We start from the raw sequence: 25,378 nt of genomic DNA, 5'->3' as shown, positions 1-25,378 counted from the left end.
ATTCCATGTTAAAGGGATACAAATTGGTGCCAATCCTTCTGTAACTTATTTAAAAATTACATGGTAGATATCTGACAAAGGCATCAAGAAATATAACTATTACCTCGAGTTTTATATTAATCACTTCCTTATTTTGATTTATAGTTTAGTTTTACCTGTTTATTATTCTTTTTTAGGTCTCTTTAATCTACTCTTGCTCTTCCACCCTTTTTTTTTTTTGCAATTTATTTGAGTCACCAAATCAAGAAATTTGATGGTGATGCAAATCTGTAATATCTGGATTTTGCTGAGTGCATTCCCATATGCCTTTCTTCTTTTTCTCCTGTAAATCACCACTTTAATCTATAGCCTTCAGCAGATTCACGTTTACCACAGGATACCACAGAATTTCTGTGGTAAAAGTACTATGGTGGTGGTATGTTCATTATCAAGAGGCATTACTGTTTAATCATCCTTTTGTGTTGTTAAAAGAGATGTTAATGCTCAATAAATAAAACCTTTCCTTAATAGGGAATGCAAAATGATGATATTCCCATTCTGTCAATCTTTCATCAGTGACTATAAATTATATAAAAATAAGTTTTACTAATGTATTATTTTGTTTTATGGTGGTATAGTTCATACTGAAAAGGCAGGATGAAAGCTTAATTCTTTCTGCTTAACAGGTTTCAAATTAATAATTTGGTCCCCACTGGTATCCTTCAAATTTTTCTATTAGTGTCATGATGAAATTTGTATCAAGATTTAAGACCTATTCAATGCGGCTTCCCTGGTGGCTCAGTGGTAATGAGTCTTTTTGCCTGCCACCGTAGGAGGCACAGGTTCGATCCCTGGTCCGGGAAGATCCCATATACTGCACAGCAACTAAGCCTGTGCATCACAACTACCGAACCTGTGCTCCAGAGCCTGCGCTCTGCAACAAGAGAAGCCACCACAATGAAAAGCCTGCACACTGCAACTAGAGAGTAGGCCCCTACTCTCTGCAAGTAAAGAATGCCCATGCAGCAACAAAGACCCAGCACGGGCAAAAATAAATCAAGTTATATATATATAGTGTGTATATAGTGTGTGTATATATATATATAATATAAAATACATTTTATATTATATATATAAAAGATATATTCTTCAATGTGTTTTCATTCACTATAGCTATTATCTTTATGATGCTTGTCCCACCTTAGACAGTGGAAACCTCTTTAAGTTGGTTCTTGAGGTTTTTTTGGCATGACTTTGATAAGAGTCTTTACTACCTGGAATGACACGATGTTTCTTGGCTCATAATACCCCAGAACTGGAATAAGCCACTTTTCCAAGAAGCCTTGATTTACTTTAATGGGAAACTGTACTCCAAGACCATAATCTGGGTGCTAAGGATGCTCACCGCTACTGGGTTGGCCATTGTTTTCTAGGTCTTTTCAGTAGACAAAGCTAGAAAATAATAAAAATAATCCTTGAGTTTCATAACAATATTTCCTTAACTTTCTATTTTACGTCTTATTTCTTCTTCCCACACTGAGAATCTTGGTTTTCAAGAATATCACAAATGATACAACTAGAATATCAATAACATTTCACACATATTATGCAGCTTTTCAGAATAACAACACCACCATCACCAAAGTAATTTAATGTAAAGGCCACAAGTTTTTGTATGTACTCTTCCCATTTTTTCTCCATTTGTTTTGTCTTATAGTTCCACTGTTCAAACACAAAGTTATTAAAGGCTATATGCTCTTTGCTCTATCTGTCATTTAGATTTAGTTACATGTAGTGAGGTGAAAGTTGCTCAGTGGGGTCAAACTCTTTGCGACACCATGGCCTATACAGTCCATGGAATTCTCCAGGCCAGAATACTGGAGTGAGTAGCCGTTCCCTTCTCCAGGGGATCTTCCCAAACTACTAAATTAATGCTCACCCAACATTCTTTTTCAAATCTTTATTATGAAATAATTTTATACATACAGATATCTTACAAAAATAGTTCAAGAACACCATCACCTTGTTTCCCCTAAGTTAACAACTTGTGCCCTCATAGCACACTTCTCAAAACCAGGAAATTAACTTTAGTAAAACACTATTAAACAGATGTGATTAAATTTCGCCAGATCCCCCCCTCCCCTGCCAGGTCCATTCTGTTTGAGAATACATGTCTCATTTTGTTCTTGGATTTCTTTAGTATCCTCCAATCTGTGACCATTCCTCATTCTTTCCCGACCTTGACAGTTATTTTGCAGAATACCTCTCAATCTGGTCTCATCTGATGTCTTCTCAAGATTAGATTAAAGTACATATTTTTTTATGAAAATTCTACAAAAGAGATGCTATGCATTATACCAGAGGGTACATGATGATGTAAATACCTTGATCATTTGGTTAAGGTGGTGTCAGCTGGTGATTCCACTGTAAAGTTAACCATTTCCCTCTTTGTAATAGGTAACTGTCATGGGAAAAACACTTGGAGATTATGCTAATATACTGTTTCTCCATAAATTTGTACCCACTCATTTTAATGTCTGTCAGAGATCTCACCTGTGACACTCACTATTGTAGTATTTCCCTACTGGTAAATTTCTATTTCTTTCATTCATTCCACACTGCAGAAAGTGTAGTCCCTGCTGTGTAGAAGGAACTGATATTCACCTGCAGGGAAAAGTGATCCCTTCTCCATGTATTTATTTACTCAATCATGAACTTACAGAAATGCAAAGTCATAGATTTAAAATCTATCACTGCATAAATCTGTTGCTAAAACAGTTCTGCTTTCACCACTGAGAGCTCTTTCCAATCAGCATTGGGTCCCACTGAGATGCTCAAATTATTTTCTGAGTACATCCTTAATTTGTGGCATTCTAAAATATTCTAGCTTATCTTGTATTTTTCTTGCCCATCCCCTAAAGCAATTGTCTCTATGGGGCACTAGGTCCTTTTAGTAGAAAATGATATTTTAAAATGAAAATCTTGAGGTTAAGAGTGCTCACTGTTACTGGGGTATCATTGTTCTCAGATTCCTCTCATGAACAGAGGTAGGAAATATATGTGTGTGTATATGTATGTATATGTGTGTGTGGATATATATTTATGTGTGTGTGTGTGTGTGTGTGTATATATATATATATATATTAAGCCATACAAATGAATATATTTATATTTATTTCCATATCACCCACCACTGAGGTTTTGTTAGTCTTTTTGGCTATCTGAAGCTCATTCACTAGAAGATTCCTATAGAAGGACTCATAGAAAATAGATCTTAGATATCGATAGCAGTTTACATGCAGTCTCTATCTGGAAGTCATTTTGGCTAGACATAAAATCCCTGGTTCACATTTTTTCCCTTTACATATGTTATGGCATTTTCTTCTGGCATAAGGCCTTGCTTTCAAATATAGTGATGGCAGTCTGATATTCTTTTTTTTTTTTTATATTCTTTTCTCTATAAGTCACCTGGTCTTTCTGTCAAGACTGCCAAAGTACTTTCTTCAAAGCCGAAGGGTTGCCGGGCGCGGTGGCGCGCGCCTGTAATCCCAGCTACTCGGGAGGCTGAGGCTGGAGGATCGCTTGAGCTCAGGAGTTCTGGGCTGCAGTGCGCTATGCCGATCGGGTGTCCGCACTAAGTTCGGCATCAATATGGTGACCTCCCGGGAGCGGGGGACCACCAGGTTGCCTAAGGAGGGGTGAACCGGCCCAGGTCGGAAACGGAGCAGGTCAAAACTCCCGTGCTGATCAGTAGTGGGATCGCGCCTGTGAATAGCCACTGTACTCCAGCCTGGGCAACATAGCGAGACCCTGTCTCTTAAAAAAAAAAAAGAAAAAAAAAAAAAAAAGCCGAAGGGTTTTACTAGAATATGTCTTGATGCTGGTTTTTCTGGGTTGATTTTCCAAGGTCTTTAGTGTCTTTAAAATATGTAGTCTTACATTCTTTTTTTTATTTCAAGAAGTTATGGGAGGGGACATGGGTAAACCTATGGTTGATTCATGGCAGTCTGATATTGATGTTTGGTAGAAACAATGTTTGGTATTTGGTAGAAACCAATGCAATACTGTAAAGCAATTAACTTTCAATTAAAAATAAATAAATTAAAAAAAAAAGATGTTAAGCATAGTCTTTAGCATTTTTGTCTGTTTCCTTGCTTTGGTTTTCTTTTTTATGGACCTCTGTAGGATTTTTACTGCATATCTTCAACTCTATCTCTTTTTCTCAAACCTTCATTGACTTGCTTTTATTTTTAAAAACACACAACATTCCATCTGCTGTTGTTTTTTAGAGTAACAAAAAATATTTTACTAAAACATAAGATTTACAGAAATTTTCAGACAAGCCATACAAAATGGTCACAAGCTTTTTCTTGAAGGGAAGATTCTACACTTGACAGCAAGGTCACAATGTTATTAGTGAGGGCTGTGATGTCTGTTTAATGTTCCCATTTTGGTTCAAACAATCAAGCTTGTCCATCTACAGCGTCTAAATAAAGTTAGACTTGGCAAGAGAGCATATTCTAAAGAAATGGTTAGCTGCTTTTAACCAATGCACTTAGATCACCATAAAAAGGGGGAAAGGAGCCCATAAAATTAAAATAAAACTACCTTCCCCCCCACCAAAAAAAAAATAATAAAATGTAAAAAACACCCACACCCCTGCAGCTAACCTTGACAACTACCTTCATTCACAGTGCTTTATACTTAAACCATGATGGGAAATGAATAAAAGCAGAGAGGGGCCACTGCTTTTAAATGTTTTGCAGCAATCCAGACGTAGCCTCTGCTCATGCTTTACAACACTGAATCAGGACAAGACATAGATTTGCTAATGTGCATTTAATCACCAAAGGATTGAAGATGCCTGGGTTTTCATTCTGTAGTTTCTAAGACTGTATCCATTAAATGCAAACAAAAAAAGGAAGAAGTCTTAGCAGAACAGAAGTGATACACACTTGACAATCGAATCAATTTAAATTATTATTCAAGGCATACAGCCTAGTCCATGCTCTAGCTCTTTCTAGGGCTTGGGCTTCGTTGGTCTTCCACTGCTCTGCTACATCATTTGCTAATGGATCAACTGGAGTGGGAGCACTTAACAAAGCCTAAATCGATAGCAGAACTGTGCGAATCTGCAGCGCCGAGGATCACTTATCTTTCAAAATATCTAAACATGTTTTTCCCAACTTGTCTACATTAGGATAAATTTTGGTCATGAAACATACTTTATGGGCTGCTATTGGATATTCTTCTGGAAGGAATAGTTCAAGCTTAAAAACCCCTCCCTCAAAGGGGGAATCCTGAGGGCTGGCAATGACCACATGAAAATAACGGGCGTTGCTCTCATCTGGTTCTGCTTTAATGCTGGGAACTGGTTCTGCCAGCAAACGCTGGGTTTCCTTAATAATCCTGTGGGGGCAGCCCGGCCATCTTGTCTGGTCTCCGGCTCCGCTCCCCTCAGGCATGGGTCATCTGCTGTTTTTTAAGGGCACTAATTCTTGTGTTTGTTGACTCAGATATTATTTATGGATTTTTGAAAAAATCGTTAACTCTGCCACCTCTTCAGTTAGCATTTTCATACCTTTAGTGAAAACGTCTTTTGGTTAAGTTTTCATTTCTGCAGTGATGTTCATATGCTTCTTATTTTCTTTTGTTATTATAATTCTATGGGATTTGGTCTCAATCTTTTTTAGTCATTTTTATGTCAAGTAGATAGTTTTTCTAATTTTACTGCTATCAAGCTCTGCATTTTTCATATTAAAAACTAAAGTGAGTTACTTTATGAGATTATATAACTCTAGACCTCTCCTATACTTTCATTTGAATCTTTTTTTTTTTAAACTTGTCTCTACTGTCCCTGTTCTATTTAATTTAGATCCTATTCCCAGCAGACTGCACGAAGCTCTGTGTGGAGTTTAGTTCTGGAAGGGATCTTCGGCTGGAGAGGTTTGAGAAGTCATAACGCCCAGAGTACCCAAGTTCTGTTAAGATCTTAGTTTCAGATACTACAGTTTTTACTTTTGCTATCAGTATGTTCCTGTTATAGGGAAGCTATAGACAGTCAAAAACCATGCCCCTGACACGTTCCAAAGCTATGAATGACAACTTAAACTTCCACCTGCTGATTTAGTCATAACAAATTTAATCAGAAAAGAGAATTTCAACAGCTTCTCTAACCATGAAAGGGTTTTCTGTTCTTCTTCCTTTCCTCTTTGCTCTCTAAAGGAGGTAATCATTTCACAACAAATACAAGTGTCAAAGCATTATGTTATACCCCTGAAACAAATTTAAAACTGTATGTCAATTAAACTTCAATTTTAAAAAATCTGAAAATTCAAAAGTGGGTTTAGACTACTTTAATATTAAGTTTTACTGATATAGTCACAAACTGAATTTTAGGATATAGAAAAGAATTTGCCAAATCAGAAATATGGCTCATGATTAAAACCACCAAAGATATTTTAAATCATATAATCACTAGTAAAAGGAGAATAATCAGGATTTTTGCTGAAAGAAATATTGGTATGTACAAACATTATACCCTACATTAAAAGGCAAAATTACTTGGCTTTATGCAATGCTTGCAGCTAGGGGATGACTTTATGATTAGTTTCCTCAAAGCAGCAAACAAGGTAAGAACATACTATTTTCAGGTTCTAATTGAAACAGTAAAGGAAAACTAAAAGTAGAGAAAGAAAGGACAATAAAGAGAGCAAATTCTATACCCTGTCATTAAAAGGCATGTTATCAAGAAAAAGTATTAATCAAACGATGTTAGACTAAACTTCAATTGGTTTCTCTGCTTCTAGAAAAGTTAGGACTTGGTTCTGATCTTCTTTGGTTAGGATTTGATCTGCTCAGTTAATTGTATTAAAAAAGTCAATCAGGAAATCAAGCTATAATTATCATAGACTTAAGAATTTGCTAAGGGTGACCCAAAACAAAAAAAGAAAACCAATCCACACCACCCACACACACACACACACATACAAAATCGATTTAAAAATGGGCTTACTTAAAAAAGGACTTAAATATTCTCCCAAACAACACATACTAATATGAACATGAGAAAGTCTTCAACATCATTGGTCATTTTGAAAATGCAAATCAAAAACCATAAATACCACTTCACATCATTAGAATGTCTATTATTTAAACAAAAAAAAAAACAAGTGATGTGTAGGATGTGAAAAAATTGGAACCCTCATGCAGAACTGATAGGAACGTAAAATGGTGCAGCAGTTGTAGAAAACGATATGGCGAATCCTCAAAAAATTAAAAACAGAACTATCATCTGATCCAAAAATTCTACTCCAGGCATATATACCCAAAAGAAGTGCAAGCAGATATTTGTACACCCACTTTCATAGCAACATTATTTATAATAGACAAAAGGTAGAAGAAACTTAAGTGTCTAGTGACAGATGAATAGATAAAATGTGGTAGACACACACAAGAGAATATCAACATTAAAAAAGAAAAATTCTGATACATGCTACAATATGGAGGAATACTGAAGACATTAAGCTCAGTGAAATAAGGCAGTCACAAACGGACAAATATTGCATGATTTCTCTGAAGTGAGGTTCCTAGAGTTAGTCAAATTCATAGTCAGCAAGTAGAATGACGGATGCCTGTGGCTAAGGGGAGGGGAAAAGGGTAGTCAGTGTCTAACGGGCACAGTTTCAGCTGGAGGATGTAAGTCTGCAGATGAACGGAGGTGACAGATGCACAACAACACAAATGAACTTAATGCCACAGAACCGAACACTTAAAAATGGTTAAAACGATAAAAGTTTATGTTATGTATATTTTACCACAATAATTTTTTTAAAGTTCACTAATATTCTTTGTATTCTTAAATTAGTAAAAGATAATCACGTTTTGATGACTGGAACACTTTTATGTAAATTTTTTAAATGTTCAGTATAAAAGACCAAAGTACTCAATGGTTTTTTGCCTCTTTTTCTTTTTCATTAAATGATAGAAAAATCTACTTCCTTTAACAGGAAGAGTTAAAACTTTTCAAATTGAGGGAAATTCAATTGATATAGGTGGGAAGAAGAGTGGAAAAGAGAAGAAATTACAAAACAAAGAAAAACAAAACACACAAAAAAAACCTTGTTTAGTTGTTTCTTCCTCCTTTTTAGTCTCCTCTTCTTCTAAGCTGGGACTTTCCCGGGAAGAGCTGTCCTGTTGGCTAGAGTTCTTCAATAGTACAGGATCAATCTGTGCTTTCAGGAGCGCAAGAGTCTCAGCCAACTCGTTTCGATTTCTAAAAAAAAAAAGGAAAAACAGAAGGCAGCATAAAAATCTTTCTCCTGTTCTAAGCTTTGTGGTTGCCAATAAGGGTGGGGAAGGATGGGAGTTTGGGATTAGCAGGTGCAAACTAATTTATAAAGGATGGATAAACAACAAAGTCCTACTACATAGCACAAGGAACTATATTTAACATCCTATGATAAAGCATAATAGAAAAGAATATGAATATAAGAATATTATATGGATAATTGAGTTGCCTTGCTGTATAGAAGAAATTAACACAACACTGTAAATCAACTATACTATATAAATTTTTAAAAATATCTTTCTTCAGTTTTAAAATGATTTCAGAATAACACCTATTAGAAATTAACGTTTAAAAAAGAAAAACACATTAAGAACAGCCAAAACACTAGTACAGCTAACCCTAATTAACCTTAAATTTTTAAATTAAGTATTAGGAATGAATGCATATTAAAATAAACTTCGCCAACGAGGAATCTTAGACTGTATTTTTATTAGAATGGCAATTCAAATCTCTTTGGTTAAAAAGAACAGTAGGAACAAAATTAAACAAAAACCAAAGTTTGATAATTTTTTTAAATATGATGCAATCTCTCAGGAGTACAAAATCAAAGTAAATTCAATTTGAATAAAAATAAAAGAAAATCCCAAATAAGATACCAATCTACAAATTATCTATTTTTACTACCAAATCCAAAGGTATATATAATATGGTCAATTTTAATGCCACATATAATTAACAATAAAATAATAATTTAATCATAAATAATTATATATAATAATAATAATTCAAATTTTTTTCTTGCTCAGAAAAACAGTGTTAACAGCAGAAACAAAAAGGAAACCTTGGGCTAAGAGTTGGGAAATATAGTTCTAGATCTGCCACTAAGTTAATCAGCACCATGATCCTCCCATCTGTGTCATCAAAGGACTGTGCAGGCACATCTTAATTCTATGTAGTTAGTATCCAGATGAAATTATTTGTTTTCTTATCTGTCATGCCACATATGTCCTCTATCCTCTGTTTTCACCTCCCTTTCCAATTCCACCACCATTCTAGCTAAACACTATTGCTTGAAAGTGGGGACTGTCTTATGAAGTAGGCTCTAAAAAATATTTAATGAATAAATAGAATTCCTGTTCCTAAACCAAAAGGCTATGTATCCCTGGACAGGTCATATATCTTCAATAGACCTGAGTTTCCTTATCTATGTAAGACTGGATTCTCTTAAGTATTATTAAATTGGTTTCCAAAGAAAGTAAAAAATTGCCAGTGACAAACATCTTTCAGAAATTAAAAGGACAATCATTTTGCCATTGTCTATCAGAAAGAACACACATTATATATATTGTGCATGGGAATGACTATATGTTTATACATAGTATAACTATCACATTAGCATACACAATAAAATGAACAGTTTTAGACTTTTAATTATCTAATAGTAGTAGGTCATATCAGATGATGTTTCAAGATTGTGTGGTACTATACCCACTTTACAAAAAACAAAAATAGTTTCTATTTTTGAACTTCATTAGCCCAATCTGCTTCTAACCTAAGCCTCTATCCACTTAATGTTATTATCATCATATTTCAATGAGAATTTCATATGTATAAGTGCCCCAATCCATTTGTTATTTTCTGAGGTCATGCTGGAAACTGAAAAATACATTGAAGTATTTCACTATACCTTCTTTTAAAAGCTTTGAACATTAGAAGCATGCCAATACTTGCTAGAAAATCCATGTCAATTACTTCCAGTACTCTAAGCAACAAAAAAATGTGCAGAAAAGTTGATTAAAGAACTCTCCTAAAGGCTTTTAACCTGTCTATTACATTAAAATGCAAACCTAATAAAGCCATTATCTTATTAAAAACAGAAAACTACCCATTTGGATTTCTCCTGTTTCAATCTTACAATTAGATTTAGTATGTTAAATAATTTTTAAAAGCCCTAAGTTGGAGTGGAGGAAATTTTAATAAATATATATAGATTAAAATTACATCCAAATTTCTTACCACTTTTTACAGAACTTTTAAACGTAATTTTAAAGTGTTACCTTCCATTTACAGTTATTACAAAATACTGGTTTTACTCTCCATGTTTTACAACACATTTTGAGCCTATCTTACACCCAATAGCTTGTAACTCCCCCTACACTGGTAACCACTAGTTTGCTCTCCGTATCTGCCAGTCTGCCTCTTTTTTGCTTTATTCACTAGTTTGTTTTATTTTTTAGGTATTTGTCCTTTTTGACTTCACTTTGCATAACGCCCTTCAAGTCCACCCATGTTGCTGCAAATGGGAAAATTTCCTTCTTTTTATGGCTGAGTAGTATTCCATTGTGTATATACACCCCAACGGATTTATGTATATTAATTTTGTGTTCTGCAACTTTTCTAAATTCACTGTTGAACTCTAGTAGTTTTCTGGTAGCATTTTTAGGATTTTTCTATGAATAGCATCACATAATTTGCAAACAGTGGCAGTTTAATTTCTTCACTGTCAATTTGAATTCATTTCTTTTCCCTCTCTGATTGCTGTGGTAAGGATTTCCAAAACTGTGTTGATTAAAAGTGGAGAGAGTGGTCATCCTTGTCTTGTTCTTGACCTTAGAGGAAATGCTTTCAGCTTTTCACCAGTAAGTATGATGTTAGCTGCGGGTTTGTCACGTATGGCCTTTATGATGTTAAGATGCTCCTTCTATGTCCACTTTCTAGAGTGTTTTTATCATAAATGGACATTGAATTTTATCAAAAGCATTCTGCATCTATTAAGATGATCATATGGCTTTTATTCTTTGTTAATATGGTTCATGTATCATGTTGATTGATTTACATATACTGAAGAACACTTGCATCCCTGGGATAAATCCCAGTTGATCATGGTGTAGGATCCTCATAATGTTTATCAGCTTGTTTGTTTTGACTGTGCCATGAGGCATATGACACCTTAATTCCTTGACCAGGGATTGAACCAATGCTCCCTGCAGTAGAAGTGTGGAGTCTTAAGACTTTTAATTTGTTGCACTCAGTTTGCTAGTATTTTGCAGAGGATTTCTCAGTGTTCATCACTGATACTGGTCTATGATACTGGCCTATTGATACTGGCCTTTTTTTATGATACCTGTCTGGTTTTTGTATCAGGATGATATTGGCCTCACAGAATAAGTTTGGAAATGTTCCTTCCTCTGCAATTTTCTCCAATAGTTTCAGAAGCAAAGGTGTTAACATCACTCTGGTGGAATTCATAACTGGCTCACTTTGCTGTATAGAGTAAACTAACATGGCATTATAAAACAACTATACTCCATTAAAAATTAATTACAACAGAACAAACAAACAAAAAATGGTTTGCTAAAATTTACATGTGAAGCCATCCAGTGGTCCTCTACAGGACCTTATAAAGGAGTCTGTGGATTCTAACAATTCAGTTGTTTTGCCCTCCCCCTCTCCATTGCTTTATTTTCTTTAAAACATTTCTTCATTCAGACGTATTAAATCATGCTCTCTTATGATCTCAGGTGTTTATACTTTTTCTTCAGTCCAATGTGTGTTTTGGACTAACTCCAATTATTATTTCAAAGACAACCAGATGTGCAACTGAAACTACCACAACATTGTTAACTGACTATGCCCCAATACAAAATAAAAGTTCAAAGTTTCAAAGACAAGCAGAGAATGGAAAAACAATGTGGTACATCCATGGAACAGAATATTATTTAGCTATAAAAAGGAATGTAGTACTGATTCTTCATAGATGAACCTTGAAATATTATGCTATCTCAAAGAAACCAGACATGAAGGCCACATTGTATGACTCTATGTACATAAAATGTCTGGAACAGGCAATTTTGGGAAACAGAAAGTAGGCTGGCAGCTGCCACAAGCTGGAGAAAGAGAGAATGGAGAGAAACTGCCAGTCTACAGGGTGTGGGGATTCTTTGTGGGGTGAGGAAAATGCACTGAAGTTAGATGATAGTGATAATCACATAACTTCGTGAATATACTAAAAATCACTGAATTGTATTTTTTTAAAAGTGATGGTGGCTTGGAGATGCATGTAAGGAAAAAGGAACATGTAAACACTGGATACATTTTACATAGAGAGCTGATTGGATTTGCTGATAGAATGTATGTGAAGTGAGAGAAAAAGAAAATGTGCCTCCGAAGGTTTGGATCCAAGCAAACATGGATGCTATTAACTGTGATAGGGGAAACATAAGGCAGTGGAAAGGTTAGAAGCTCAAGTTTTGGGCAGACTGACTGATTTTGACAGATTCTAAACTATCTGTACCTACAGTTAACCTAGACTTGAGTGAAATGGAACATATCACTCTAATTATTATAACACAGAATATGACTTTTCTTAAGGGATGTTCAGAATTAGAATTGGTAGTGATAAACAAAAGCAACTGTTCAGAAGCAATTGATCTGGTAGCACAATTAAAAAAAAAAAAAAAACAGACAAAAAAACAAAGCCAAGCATAAGCATTGTCTTCTGCCAAGTATGGGTTAGATATCTGGATCCTCCACAGCACACTGGAGTAATCTCCATCACAGATCACATTTATGACACTACATTATCATTTCCTATTTCCCTCCAACAATATGGAAAGCTTAGGAATGGCATTAAGTCTTTTCCCTTTCAGAGCCCAGGAGAGTGATACAGCAAGTCTTTAGCAGATGTCTGTAATATATGATACCACTATTCACCAATAATATTCCATTTTTCTCATATAATTTCATATCACTGAGCAGATAAAAAGGAAGAAAACTGAGGACAACGGTATCTTAGGGGGTCAAGAAACTGAAAGAAGGCATTAATGCGTGATATTGACAGGAGTATAGTAATAACAGAAGTTAACATTAGTGAGTGATTATTATGCTCCAGGCACTACTCCAAAATCATGACATGAATTAGTTCATGTAATTCCAATATAATCTGATTAAATAAGTACTATTATTACCCCCATTTTAAGAAAGTGAGAACATGCAGAAAGATACAATTATCTGCCTATGATCAGAGTTAATTAGTATATATTAAAGGCAGAACTGAATTATAGAAAGTCTGACTTCAGAGACCATATTTTCAAACTCTGTGCTATATTAATCACAGAAATGCCTTGACAGATTTCCTAATTATGTGTACATGAAAACTCTGTACACTATTTAGGAAACAGCTTTTTGAAAATGACTATGAAATATTTATTAATATTTAAAATATTTTTAATGAGGTATAATTTACATCCTTTGAAATAAACAGATCTGAGGTGTTCAGCAAGTTAGTTCTGACAAATGCATATACCTGTATAATCCATATTACTATCATCCCAAAACCCCTCCTGCCCTGTCCTACTCAATTACTCTCCTCCACCAAAAGCAAAATGGAATCAGTTTCGAACACTGTAAGCATACGTGAGTTAATTCCAGAACTTAAATAAAATGGTATGTACTTTTTGACTTCTCACATATTATAATTCCTTAGCAACAAATCCACAGAGTTGCATGCATTATAGGTCATTTCTTTTTAATGCTAAGTAATAATCCATATATGAGGACTATTATGAACAAAGATGCTACAAACATTATCATACAAGGTCTTTCAAAACGTCATATAGTTGAAATCATACAGTTAATTTCAGATTGCCTCCTATTAACACGATTTAAATTTCCTCTATCTTTTCATGGCTTGATAGCACATTTGTTTTTTAGATGACAATATTCTATTGTCTGGATACACTGTAGCTTATCCATTCACCTAATGAAGAACATCCTGGCTGTTCTCAGGTTTTGGCAAGTTTGAGTAAGCTGCTACAAACATTCATGTGCAGGTTTTTGTAAGGACATAAGCTTTCAACATCTTTGGGCAAATGCCAAAGAGGATGACTGCTGGTTCATACGACGATGTTTAATTTTGCAAGAAACCACCAAACAGTCTTTCTGACTGATTGTGTCACTCTGCATTCCCATCAGCAGTGAATCTAAGTTCCTGTTGCTCTATATTCTCACCACCACTTGAGGTTATCAGTGTTCTCGACTTTATTGTTGCTGTTTAGTCCTTCAGTCATGCCCGACTCTTCTGCGACCCCATGGACCAGAGCCCGCCAGGCTCCTCTGTCCACAGGATTTTCTAGGCAAGCACACTGAGGTGGGCTGCCATTTCCTTCTCCAGGGGATCTTCCTGACCCAGGGATGGAAACCACATCTCCTGCATTGCAGGCGAATGGGAAACCTGTTCTCGATTTTAGTCACTGTAGTAGGTGTCTAGCAATACCTCACTGTTGTCTTAATTTCCATTTCCCTGATTACATTGGGCATGGTATATCTTTTCCTGTGCTGATTTGCCATCTGTCTGATAAGGTCGTTGGTCCACTCTAAATCAGATTGTTTGTTTTCTTATTGTTTGACTTTAAAAGTTATTTGTATAATAATTTAAATAGCAGTGCTCTATCAGATATATCTTATGTAAATAATTTTCTCCCATTCTGTGATTTATATTTGCATTATGTTGACACTGTCTTTCACAGAGCAGACGTTTTTAATTTTAATGAAGTCCAGTATCATCAATTCTTTGATGGATTACACCTTTGGTACTGTAACAAACCTGAAGTCATCTAGATTTTCTTCTATGCTTTCTTCTTGGGAGTTTTATAGTTTTGTATTTTATATGTAGGTCTGTGATTCACTGTGAGTTAATTTTTGTAAAGGTGTGTGTCTAGATTCAGCTTTTTGAATGCGGACGTCCAGTTGTTCCAAGACAATTTGTAAAGACTATCTTTTCTCCACTGTATTCCTTTTGCTTCTTGGTCAAACATAAGTTGACTATATTTGTGTGCATCTAATTCAATGGTCCCTACTCTGTCTCAGTGATCTACCTGTCTATTCTCTTGCCAATACTAGATTCTTCATCATGGTAGATTTATAGAAAGGCACAGACTCAGGTAAGGTCAGTACTTCAACTTTGTTCTTTTATAACACTGTGTATTATAGGTCTTTTGCCTATAAATTTGAGAGTCAATTTATTGATATCCACAAAATAACTTGCTGGAATTTTGATTGGGATTGCAGTGACTACAGATTAAGTTGAGAAGAACTGATATCATTACAATATTAAGTGTTCTTGTACATTTGAACATGGAATAATGGAATTCTTTATTTCTTTCATTAGCTTTTCTTTCCTCATATAGATTTGTGCATATTCTTGTTAGATTTACACCTAGGTTATTTCAGCTTTAGGGGCACTGATGTAAATGGTACTGTGCTTTTAATTTCAGATATCATACATTCGCTGATGGTATATATCAAAGTGATTGACCTTTGTGTATTAATTTTTTTGTCCTGCAACACTGTTACAACAATAAACTAGTTCCAGGAGATTTTTTGGTTGATTCTTTTAGATTTTCTACAAAGAAAATGATGTCATTTGCAAACAACAAGTTTTATTTCTCTGTTCCCAATGTGTGTATCTTTTATTTCCTTTTTTTACTGCACTAGTTAGAACTTCCAATATGATGTTAAAAAAAGGAATAGAGAGAGTAGATACCCTTGCTTTGTTCCTAATCATAGGAAAAACTTAAAGTTTCTCTTCATTAAATAGATGTTACATGTAGGTTTTTTGGTAGCTTCTAAAAAAAATAATTTAAAACACTCAACTAACAAATCCTTTAGATGATCCTTCACTTTTGTTGAAAGTCAAGTGTTGGAAACCTTCTAATTTTGTGTAGGATTTATCTTCTGCCTCCATAGGAATCAGTCTCTTTTTTAGCAGTCACACAGGATATTAGTTCCTGAACAGGGATTGAACCTGGGCCCACAGCAGTGGAAGTGCAGAGTCCTAACCACTGGATCGCCAGGAAATTTCCAGTACAATTTTTTAATCAAGGACGTTTCTGTCTCTTCCTATGTTACTAAAGACTTCTAATCATCAAACAGTGTTGGCGTCTATCAAATGGTTTTTCTGTTATGTATTGACATGATCATATGATATTTTCTTCTTTAGCCTGCTGATTTGTGAAAACTGATTTTCAAATATTGAACCAGTATTATATACCTGAGATAAATCCTACTTGGTCATATTATATATATATATATATATATTTTTAATGCATTGTTGGATTTGATTCATTAATACTTTTTGAAAAGTTCTATATTTATGTTCCTTAGAGATGCTGATCTATAATTTTTTCTTGTAATATCTTTGCCTGGTTTTGGTAAGGCTGGCCTCATTGAATGAATTCAGAATTATTCTCCCTTCTATCTTCTGAAAAAGACTGAAACCTGCAAGTTTAGAAAATGTTTTTTGATAGCATCTTATCAGTCTTCCAACAATTATTTCTCTGCAATATAAAACAAACAAATGTTCTCACCTCCATAAACTCAGTTCTACTACCCCATAATTTATATCCACTGATGCACGTTGAGCCCTTGAAAGAAATACTCTTACGCAAATCAATTCCTTAAATGTTTACAGATAGTTGTATCTCCCTAAACTTATGCTAGATCAAGTATTTTCAGTTTATTAAATCATTTTCTTGTGGTTCCTTCCATAAAGAACTCATTCTACTATATTGATATTCTTCTTAAGAGTTTGACATCCAATTCTAAATTGGATTCTAAATTCTCCAGGAAGAATCTTGTCAGTGACAAACGGAATGATGCCCTACATTGTTTGGGGTACCTAATATATTTTAGTGACCACTAAGATCTCAATTTTGAGGAAAGAAAAGAATAATAGGGCTTCCCTAGTGGCTCAGGGGTAAAGAATCCACCTGCCAATGTAGGAGATGCGGGTTCAATCTCTGGGTCAGGAAGATTCCTTGGAAAAGGAAATGGCAACCCACTCTAATATTCTTGCCTGAGAAATTCTATGGACAGAGGAGCCCAGTGGACTACAGTCCAAGGGGTCACAAAAGAATGTCAGACTTAGTGAATAAACAACAAAGAATAGTAACACAATTCTTTTCACATTCAACCTTCACAAAAATATGAGATTTATATGGATGAAAAAAGCTCATTACATTTGTCCAAAATAGTACTAGTATGTTAAGTTAAAGTTAACTGAAATGCCATGTCACACAACATATCAAGAATTTATCAAAACTATGATACCGCCCTAGAAAATACACACATTAAATACAACTAAGAGCTACCGCTTACAATATAAGGAATTCCACAGGTGCATGAAGATCATCCAGAGATCCCAGAGCTGTACTATTCACCACTGCATCCCCCACTGCTCAGCACAGTGCCTACTACACAAGCAGGCATGCAATTCAAATCTATGACTTTAAGGAACAGTAGTGTGACAATCAGTTTTTAGAATCTGCCTTTAATTACCTGAAATCAGACTCAATACACCCAAAGTATTATTAAGGATCCCAAATATTACTACATATTTGGAAAAAGCTGGCTGGCAAATTTGCCCTTTTCTCTTCCTGCAGATAAACATTTCTCTTATGAAGTAACTAAGTTTGAACCTTTGGGGTTAGAAGTTGTAAGAAAATGCAGTAATTTAAAAGGTTAGGAGAAGGAACAAATTTTTATTGAGCATGTACTTACAGCCCTAGTATGACTTCTCTTATAGTCCTCAGAACAGCTTTACTGGGGAAGTATTACCAACTTCATTTTAGGAAAGAGTATGAGAGTAATTAAGCAATCTTCCTACAGATGATAAGCAGAGGAAACTAGATTCACTTATTAGCTATAAAATCTGTGGTCTTTCTCTTACATCATGCATTGGGATATTATCTACTTAAAACATCATATACTAGCAGTTGTTTAAAAGTACATATGACTGATTAATAACACTCATAATAATTTTTCTCTGTTGTAAGTTTTTCTTCCACAAAGCAGTTGTCTCAAACAACTATGCAAGTTTAATAAAGAAGACAGTAGAATGGTGGTAAAACATCATGAACAGAACCTTATTTAATGTATGTATTCACAGGGAGAGATGGTGAGTACATCTTATTTCAGGTCCACTTTATTTTAATTTAGTAAGTTAACTATATGGAAAACCATATTATATGGTTTATATTTTATATAATATATGATGCTATTATATAATATCATATATAATATATAATAACATATTTTATAATAATATGATGAAAGAATGGTCAAAAAACAATCCCCCAAGAGCTCATTCAAAGTTTATTCTTAGGGAATAAAACTTCAGCTTCCATGACCCAAACAAATATTATGAATTTCTAGAATTTTCTCTTCAAAACATTAATAAATGACCACTAACAAAAATCTGCTAAAATCCAAGCAAAATCAAAGATGAGTTAGTTAAAAGAGTCTTCATAAGCCACTGGACATATATCCATTAGTTCTCCCTACTCTAGTTATAAATCCTATAATATTTTCAAAATTAATATAAATTATGGAAATTAATACAACAAATTCTAAATAGTTAATTTGCAAAAACAGAAAATTGGAGACACAAAGATTCTGAATAACAATCCGAGAGTCACTAATCAATTTTTTTTAAAGTTTTATTTCAAAGCTTTATATGAAATTAAATGTTTCCATTTAAATATATTTATCAATACAAACATAAGAAATCAAGATTTTTAAAAATGGATTAGGACAAAAAAGCATAATGTTCCTCAGATTTCTTCAGACCTCACTAAAGAAATGTATGCATAGGAAAAACTGAAAATGTAGTATATTTTCACATGAAAATATGTGTCACATGAATTAGACAAATTTAAGAAGAATAAACAAATAATGCCTAATAGAAACCTACATAGCTAAATAAAAATCAATTAATGTTTCTCTGGGAATTCCCTGATGATGCAGCGGTTGGGATGCTATGCTTTCACTGCCAAGGGCTTGGGTTCAATCCCTGGTCAGGAAACTAAGATCCTACAAGCTATGCAACACAGTAAAAAGATACATACATATATATATATAAAATATATTTGTGTTTTTCTTATATTTCTTTCTAACAATGCTTTTCTCTGTGCATATTACCTATGCATCATTATTTTTTCGATTCCAGCTCCCTAAAGTACTAGGTATATGTCCTAGTGGACATATTGTTAAATGTATTTATTTATTTGACAAATAATTAAATTAAGTGTTTCCAATGCGTATTGTGCTGGGCACTAGGCTAGGTCCTAGAAATTCCTAACCCCATAAATGGAAAAGAATCACCAAGCCTCAGAGATTATATTCTGGTAGAGAAGAGATCAAAGTAAGAAACATGCAAATAAATGTAAAAAAAGTTCCAATGGAAGATACCTGACAATGCATTTCCATGAAGAGCCATCTTGATCATCTTGTTCTTCTATGTACATTCTGACATTGTGATCTTGATCCAACTGGTACCAGTACATGAGGCCATCTTTGTCACGGCCAATTGGCTGGAGACGCATGGTATCAGCATCCTCCTCGTTGATAATATTCTTGAATTTGAGATTGTCATCAAATTGACACTCACAGAGGTACTGGAAAATAGTCAGATTTAAATTACCCCATAAATGTTTCTCCATCACAATAAATGTGTTATGTCCAACCACGAAACTGATTCAGGGATAAGAAGAGAAAGAGTATGTCTGTCCATCTTTCACTTTCCTCTCTCCTCTTTTGTACACTTATTTTATAATAACCAATTTTAAAGGACAAATTTCTAATTTAACATACAATTTTAGTATTACATAAATTTATAGGTTTAACACAACCAGTGACCCAAAAATTAAGTTATATTCTAAAGCACTGAGTGTTTATATTAAAGTCTCCCAAATTGGTTCATGGTATATAATTTTCAATGACTTTCTCTTAAAGCTTTTAGATGAGCTTTATTCTTGAAATGGCTGTCTATTTTTGAAAGCTTGAGACATACATAATTTTTACCAAAGGCAGTCTTATTGATAACTGCCTCTGGAGAATTATCTTTAAAAAAAAAAAGAAAAGAAAAGAAATTCATACTGCCAGCACCAAAATGGATGAACTAACTTTTAATTAAAATTTTTGTATATGATTAGTGTATATAAAGTCAGATTTCTTCCCTGAATCTTTGATTTAGTAAATCAGTGAAAGATTAACCACAGTTTACCATATTTATTAGCAATGATTTTGAAGGCTGCCAACAATGCATAAAATTAATCTAGGGTAACTGTTTGCCATTATCCCTACAGGCAGAGATCATTAAACCTAGATATAAGTGTGTATTGAAAAACAACCAAAAATAGTAATTTAAAGAGGAGTTTTATCACCAAAAAAATCAATAAAAAAAAGAAAATTCTATTGTCCTTTTCCACTAACAATAAAAATTTCTACTTTCTAGTTGCTTCCCAATTCAACCAGAAGGAGTCAAAGTGATTTTTTAATTAAAATAATTTTAACAAATAATAAATTTATTACCTTTAAGAGTGCTAACTTGCATTCAACACTCATTTCAAGATAGCCTTTCTTCTCCATCTCCCATGCCCAGGTGCTATTAAACTCTTGGCATATCTGTCAAGAGAAAGTTAAAGTCTTAATACAGAAAGGCAATTTTTATTTACATTGGCAGTTTTGTTGTACAACTACGTTAACTGTTTTGTTACTACATAAAGGAAAAAGTTTACGCCAAACACAGTCCAGTCCAATCACACTCTGAAATATCTACTATTTAAATATATCAGAAGCGTTGACCACTACTACTGAATGACGACTGCATTCAGGGTAAGCATGACCTCTGCAGCTGTCTCCTTTGCTCTCAAGAATTTTATATATACTCTTGTGGCAGTTTCCCAAATGCAAGTAATTATCTGATTCCACCTCTCCAACAGGACAATAATTCATCTCTATGCCTAGACTAGAAGCAAGCTAAAAATAACATTCCAAGTTGTAGACACATTTTTATTCAAGTTACTCTCCAACTCGAAGTCCTCCTAATTATGGGTAAAGATTTCACTGCTTGGCTTCTATAATGTGGCATTAACTTAAATTTCTAGGTTTCTCTTTCCACACAAACATTTCAAGCAAACCAGAGACAATTTAACAGGATGAAGAAAGAAGATCTGGATAACCATTACACTTATCAGGAGAGATGCCACGGGCTCTATGACCTCTGTGAGACAGTTTCCTCAGCAATAAAAGGGGAGCAGTAGTAATACTGATCTTAAAGGTCGTGAAGTAGACATGAAAAATGACATAAAGTGCCTACAAGCTTCACACTCTTTTTCCAATCCAAGGAGCAAAGGGTATAATGAAGGCCCAGGGACAAGAACCAACAAAAGGCACAAGATTATCTGGTTGGGCAACTGGCTAGAAAGGCTGGGAGGAGAAAAACAAAAAGGCGAGTGAGACTGCTTACATAACCATCTCAATCTAGGAATAAAAGTAAGCTGGCCCTCCCGGGAGGGTTATTCTTTTACTCTCCTGTACCAGTGTCTTTTTTTAAACTAACTTGTGTAATAGAATTGCAGGAGATCATTGTCAGGATAGAAAAAATATAAGCAAGCAGTATGCCCAGGAACTCTATAATGGAAGATCTTTAAAGGAAGAAAGATCTCTCCATTCTCTGGAATACCATACTTCCTTTGACTGCTACAGCACTGCATTTAGCAGAGAAAAAATACTGAGACATAGAGAGTGAAGGAAATTTTTTTTGGAATACCACACAGGGCAGACCCTCAGGTGATTATAACAAAAGTAAAAGTCAACATATGAACAGATACTTTGCCAAAGAATATATATAACTGGCCAAAAAGCACAGAAGAAGATGACCAATGTCCTCAGTCATTAGGGAAATGTAACTCACAATCACACTGCAATACTACTTCCGACATGTTAGGATAGCTATAATAAAAAAGAAGGAAAATAGCAAATGATTGCAATGTAAACTAGAGCAGCCACTTTGTAAAAGAAAAAAAAAAGGTTAGCAGTTCCTCAACAAGTTAACACTGAGTTACCACATGACTTGGCAATTCCATTCCTTGGTATGTACATATAAAAAAATGAAAACATATACTATACAAATGTTCATCTCAATATTATTTATAATAGCCAAAGGGTGGGGTCAACCCAAGTTTACATCAACTGATGAATGAATAAAATAATATGTGGAATATAAATACAATGGAATTTTATGCTCCATGAAAAGGAATGAAGTATTGCTATACTGTACAGCATGGATGAATATTAAAAACATAATGCTAGGTAAAAAAAAAAAAAATCAGATATAAAAGGTCACAGATTTTGGAGTGTTTGTATACAGAATTTCCACAAGAGTCAAATCCATATGGACAAAATTGCTAGTGGGTAAGTAGAGGGAGGAACAGTGGTTGCTAGTGGACTTCCTTTTAGAGTAACAAAAATGCTCTACAATTAAGACAGTGTTCTACTATTAAGATAGCTCACATACTTGTGAATATGCTTAAAAAACTGGATTGCATATTTTTAAAGGGTGACTTTCACGGTATGTCAATAATATCTCAATCAAAAAAAAAAATCAGAGGAACAGTCAACAACACAGACTAAAGCTTATGACTTGGATGAAGCATTTCTTGAGTGCTCTACTGTGTACCACACCCCTAAAATACTTTGAAGGCTAAAGCTGAGTGTGGGGAAGCTCAACTTCACCCAGAGGGGCTGAGAATGACACAGCTCCAAAGTGTAACCAACAACCTATTTACCAATGCACAGTCAATGGCTCATGGCGTCACTGATAGCAAACACAGCTGGACAACTATTGATTGTCATTTACTGTGTGAAAGGCAAGGAGAGAGAGAGTGAGGTAGATACAGAGATAATTAAGATACAGGCCTCTGCATCTGCATTACTTAGCTTCAATTTACTGACCTTCATTTACAGTGTTCAGGGTGAAAACCTTTGTTGAGCTGATATTCAGAGGTAAACATGCTATTCATTTTCAGTTTCTTTAAGCAATGAGGACTTATACTATGCTATTTGAAGACCTCCCTTCAAGGCCCATATAGCCATAACCTATTTTTACTCCCTTCCCAGGGATGCAGTGGTAAAATATACCCCTGCCACTGCAAGAGACACAAGAGTGTGGGTTTGATCCTCAGGTTGGGAAGATCCCTTGAAGTAGAAAATGGCAACCCACTCCAGTATTCACGCCTGGAAAATTCCATGGACAGAGAAGTCTGGCAGCATACAGTCCATGGGGTCTCAAAGAGTGGGACAGGACTGAGCAACTGAGCACAGCACACTGCCACAACAGGGGAAATGCCACAAATGTAAAAAGTGCTACAAACAACACTTAAATAATTCTGATGCAGGACTACATAATCTCATCAGGGGTCAGCAAACTTCTAAGGGACAAACAAAATAATTTAGGTTTTGTGACCACATGGCCTCTTTTTCAACTATTAAACTCTGTTACAGTGCAAAAGCAGTTATGTTGCTAAGTCATGTTCAGAAGCTAAGTCATGTCTGACTCTGCAAATCCATGGACTGAAGCATGCCAGGCTTCCCTGTCCCTCACCATCTCCCAAAGTTAGCTCAAACTCATGTCCATTGAGTCGGTGATGCCATTCAATGATCTCATCCTCTGTTACCTCCTTTCTCCTCCTGCTTTCAATCTTTCCCAGAATCAGGGTCTTTAACAATGAACTGTTTCTTCGCATTAAGTGACCAAAGTATTGGAGCTTCAGTTTCAGTATCAATCCTTCCAATGAATATTCAGGACTAATTTCCTTTAGGATGGACTGGTTGGATCTCCTTGCAGTCCAAGGGACTCTCAAGAGTCTTCTCCAACACCACAGTTTGAAAGCATCAATTCTTTGGCGCTCAGCCTTCTTTATGGTCCAACTCTCCCATCAGTACATGACTACTGGTAAAGCATAGCTTTGACTATATGAACCTTTGTCAGCAAAGTAATGTCTTTGTTTTTTAATATGCTGTCTAGGTTTGTCATAGCTTTCCTTCCAAGGAGCAAGCGTTTTTTCATTTCATGGCTGCAGTCACCATCTGCAGTGATTTTGGAGCCCAAAAAATAAAGTCTGTCACTGTTTCCATTGTTTCCCCATCTATTTGCCATGAAGCAATGGGACCAGATGCCATGATCTTAGTTTTCTGAATGCTGAGTTTTAAGCCAGCTTTTTCACTCTCTTCTTTCACCCTCATCAAGAGGCTCTTTAGTTCCTCTTCACTTTCTGCCACTAGAGTGGTATCATCTGCATATCTGAGGCTGTTCCTATTTCTCCTGGCAATTTTAATTCCAGCTTGTGCTTCATCTAGCCTGGCATTTCCCATGATTACTCTGCTTACATGTTAAATAAGCAGGGTGACAATACACAGCTTTGACATACTCCTTTCCCAATTTTGAACCAGTGCATTGTTTCACGGCTGGTAACTGTTGATTCTTGACCTGCATATAGATTTCTCAGGAGGCAGGTAAGGTGGTCTGGTATTTCCATTTCTTTAAGAATTTTCCAGTTTGTTGTCATCCACACAGTCAGAAGTAGATGTTTTTCTGGAATTCTCTTGCTTTTTCTATGATCCAACAGATGCTGGCAATTTGATCTCTGATTCCTCTGCCTTTTCTAAATTGAGCTTATACATCTGAAGTTCTCAGTTCATGTACTGTTGAAGCCTAGCTTGAAGGATTTTGAGCATAACCTTGTTAGCATGTAAAATGAGTACAATTGTGCAGCAGTTTTAACATTTAGCACTGCCCTTCTTTTCCAGTCCTGTGGCCACGGCTGAGTTTTCCAAATTTGCTGGCATATTGAATGCAACACTTCCACAGCATCATCTTTTAGGATTTGAAATAGCTCAGCTGGAATTCCACCTCCACTAGCTTAGTTCGTACTAATGCTTCCTAAGGCCCACTTGACGTCACATTCCAGGAAAAGCAGTATTTTCTATAATACATAAATGAGTGAGCAATACCACTTTACAATACCACTTTATTTGTAAGGAAATCTGAATTTCATATAATTTTCATCTGTCAACCATTCTCCCAACCATTTCAATATATAAAAACCATTCTTAGTTCTCAAGCCATACATAAACAGGCAGAAAGGCGAGATTTGACACAGGGGCCATAGTGTGCCTAGAGGACCACAAACTAGCTTTGTTTATTAGAGACTGTCTAGACAGTTATTCTTGGGACCTTGAAGCAAAGGGATCCCTACTAGATTGGTAATT

General features: G+C 35.1%; 1 protein-coding gene and 1 pseudogene across 1 annotated transcript in view; both read right to left on the bottom strand.

Moving 5' to 3' along the window:
• RSF1 (remodeling and spacing factor 1) overlaps positions 1 to 25,378 on the bottom strand; it is a 150,383-nt gene that overhangs the window by 44,757 nt on the left and 80,248 nt on the right. Inside the window, exons 3-5 of the mRNA XM_043452642.1 lie at positions 20,639 to 20,731; positions 19,517 to 19,722; positions 8,100 to 8,254 (exon numbers count right to left, since the gene is read on the bottom strand). Of these exons, the coding sequence (XP_043308577.1) occupies positions 8,100 to 8,254; positions 19,517 to 19,722; positions 20,639 to 20,731 (454 nt within the window). The remainder of the gene's footprint in view (positions 1 to 8,099; positions 8,255 to 19,516; positions 19,723 to 20,638; positions 20,732 to 25,378) is intronic.
• On the bottom strand, positions 4,046 to 8,083 carry LOC122431358 (annotated as a pseudogene).

Source organism: Cervus canadensis, chromosome 29 (genome assembly GCF_019320065.1).
Source record: "Cervus canadensis isolate Bull #8, Minnesota chromosome 29, ASM1932006v1, whole genome shotgun sequence".
NCBI lineage: Eukaryota > Metazoa > Chordata > Mammalia > Artiodactyla > Cervidae > Cervus > Cervus canadensis.
The sequence above is the reverse complement of the archived record's forward strand: the minus strand, read 5'-3'. Positions and strand labels throughout refer to the sequence as shown.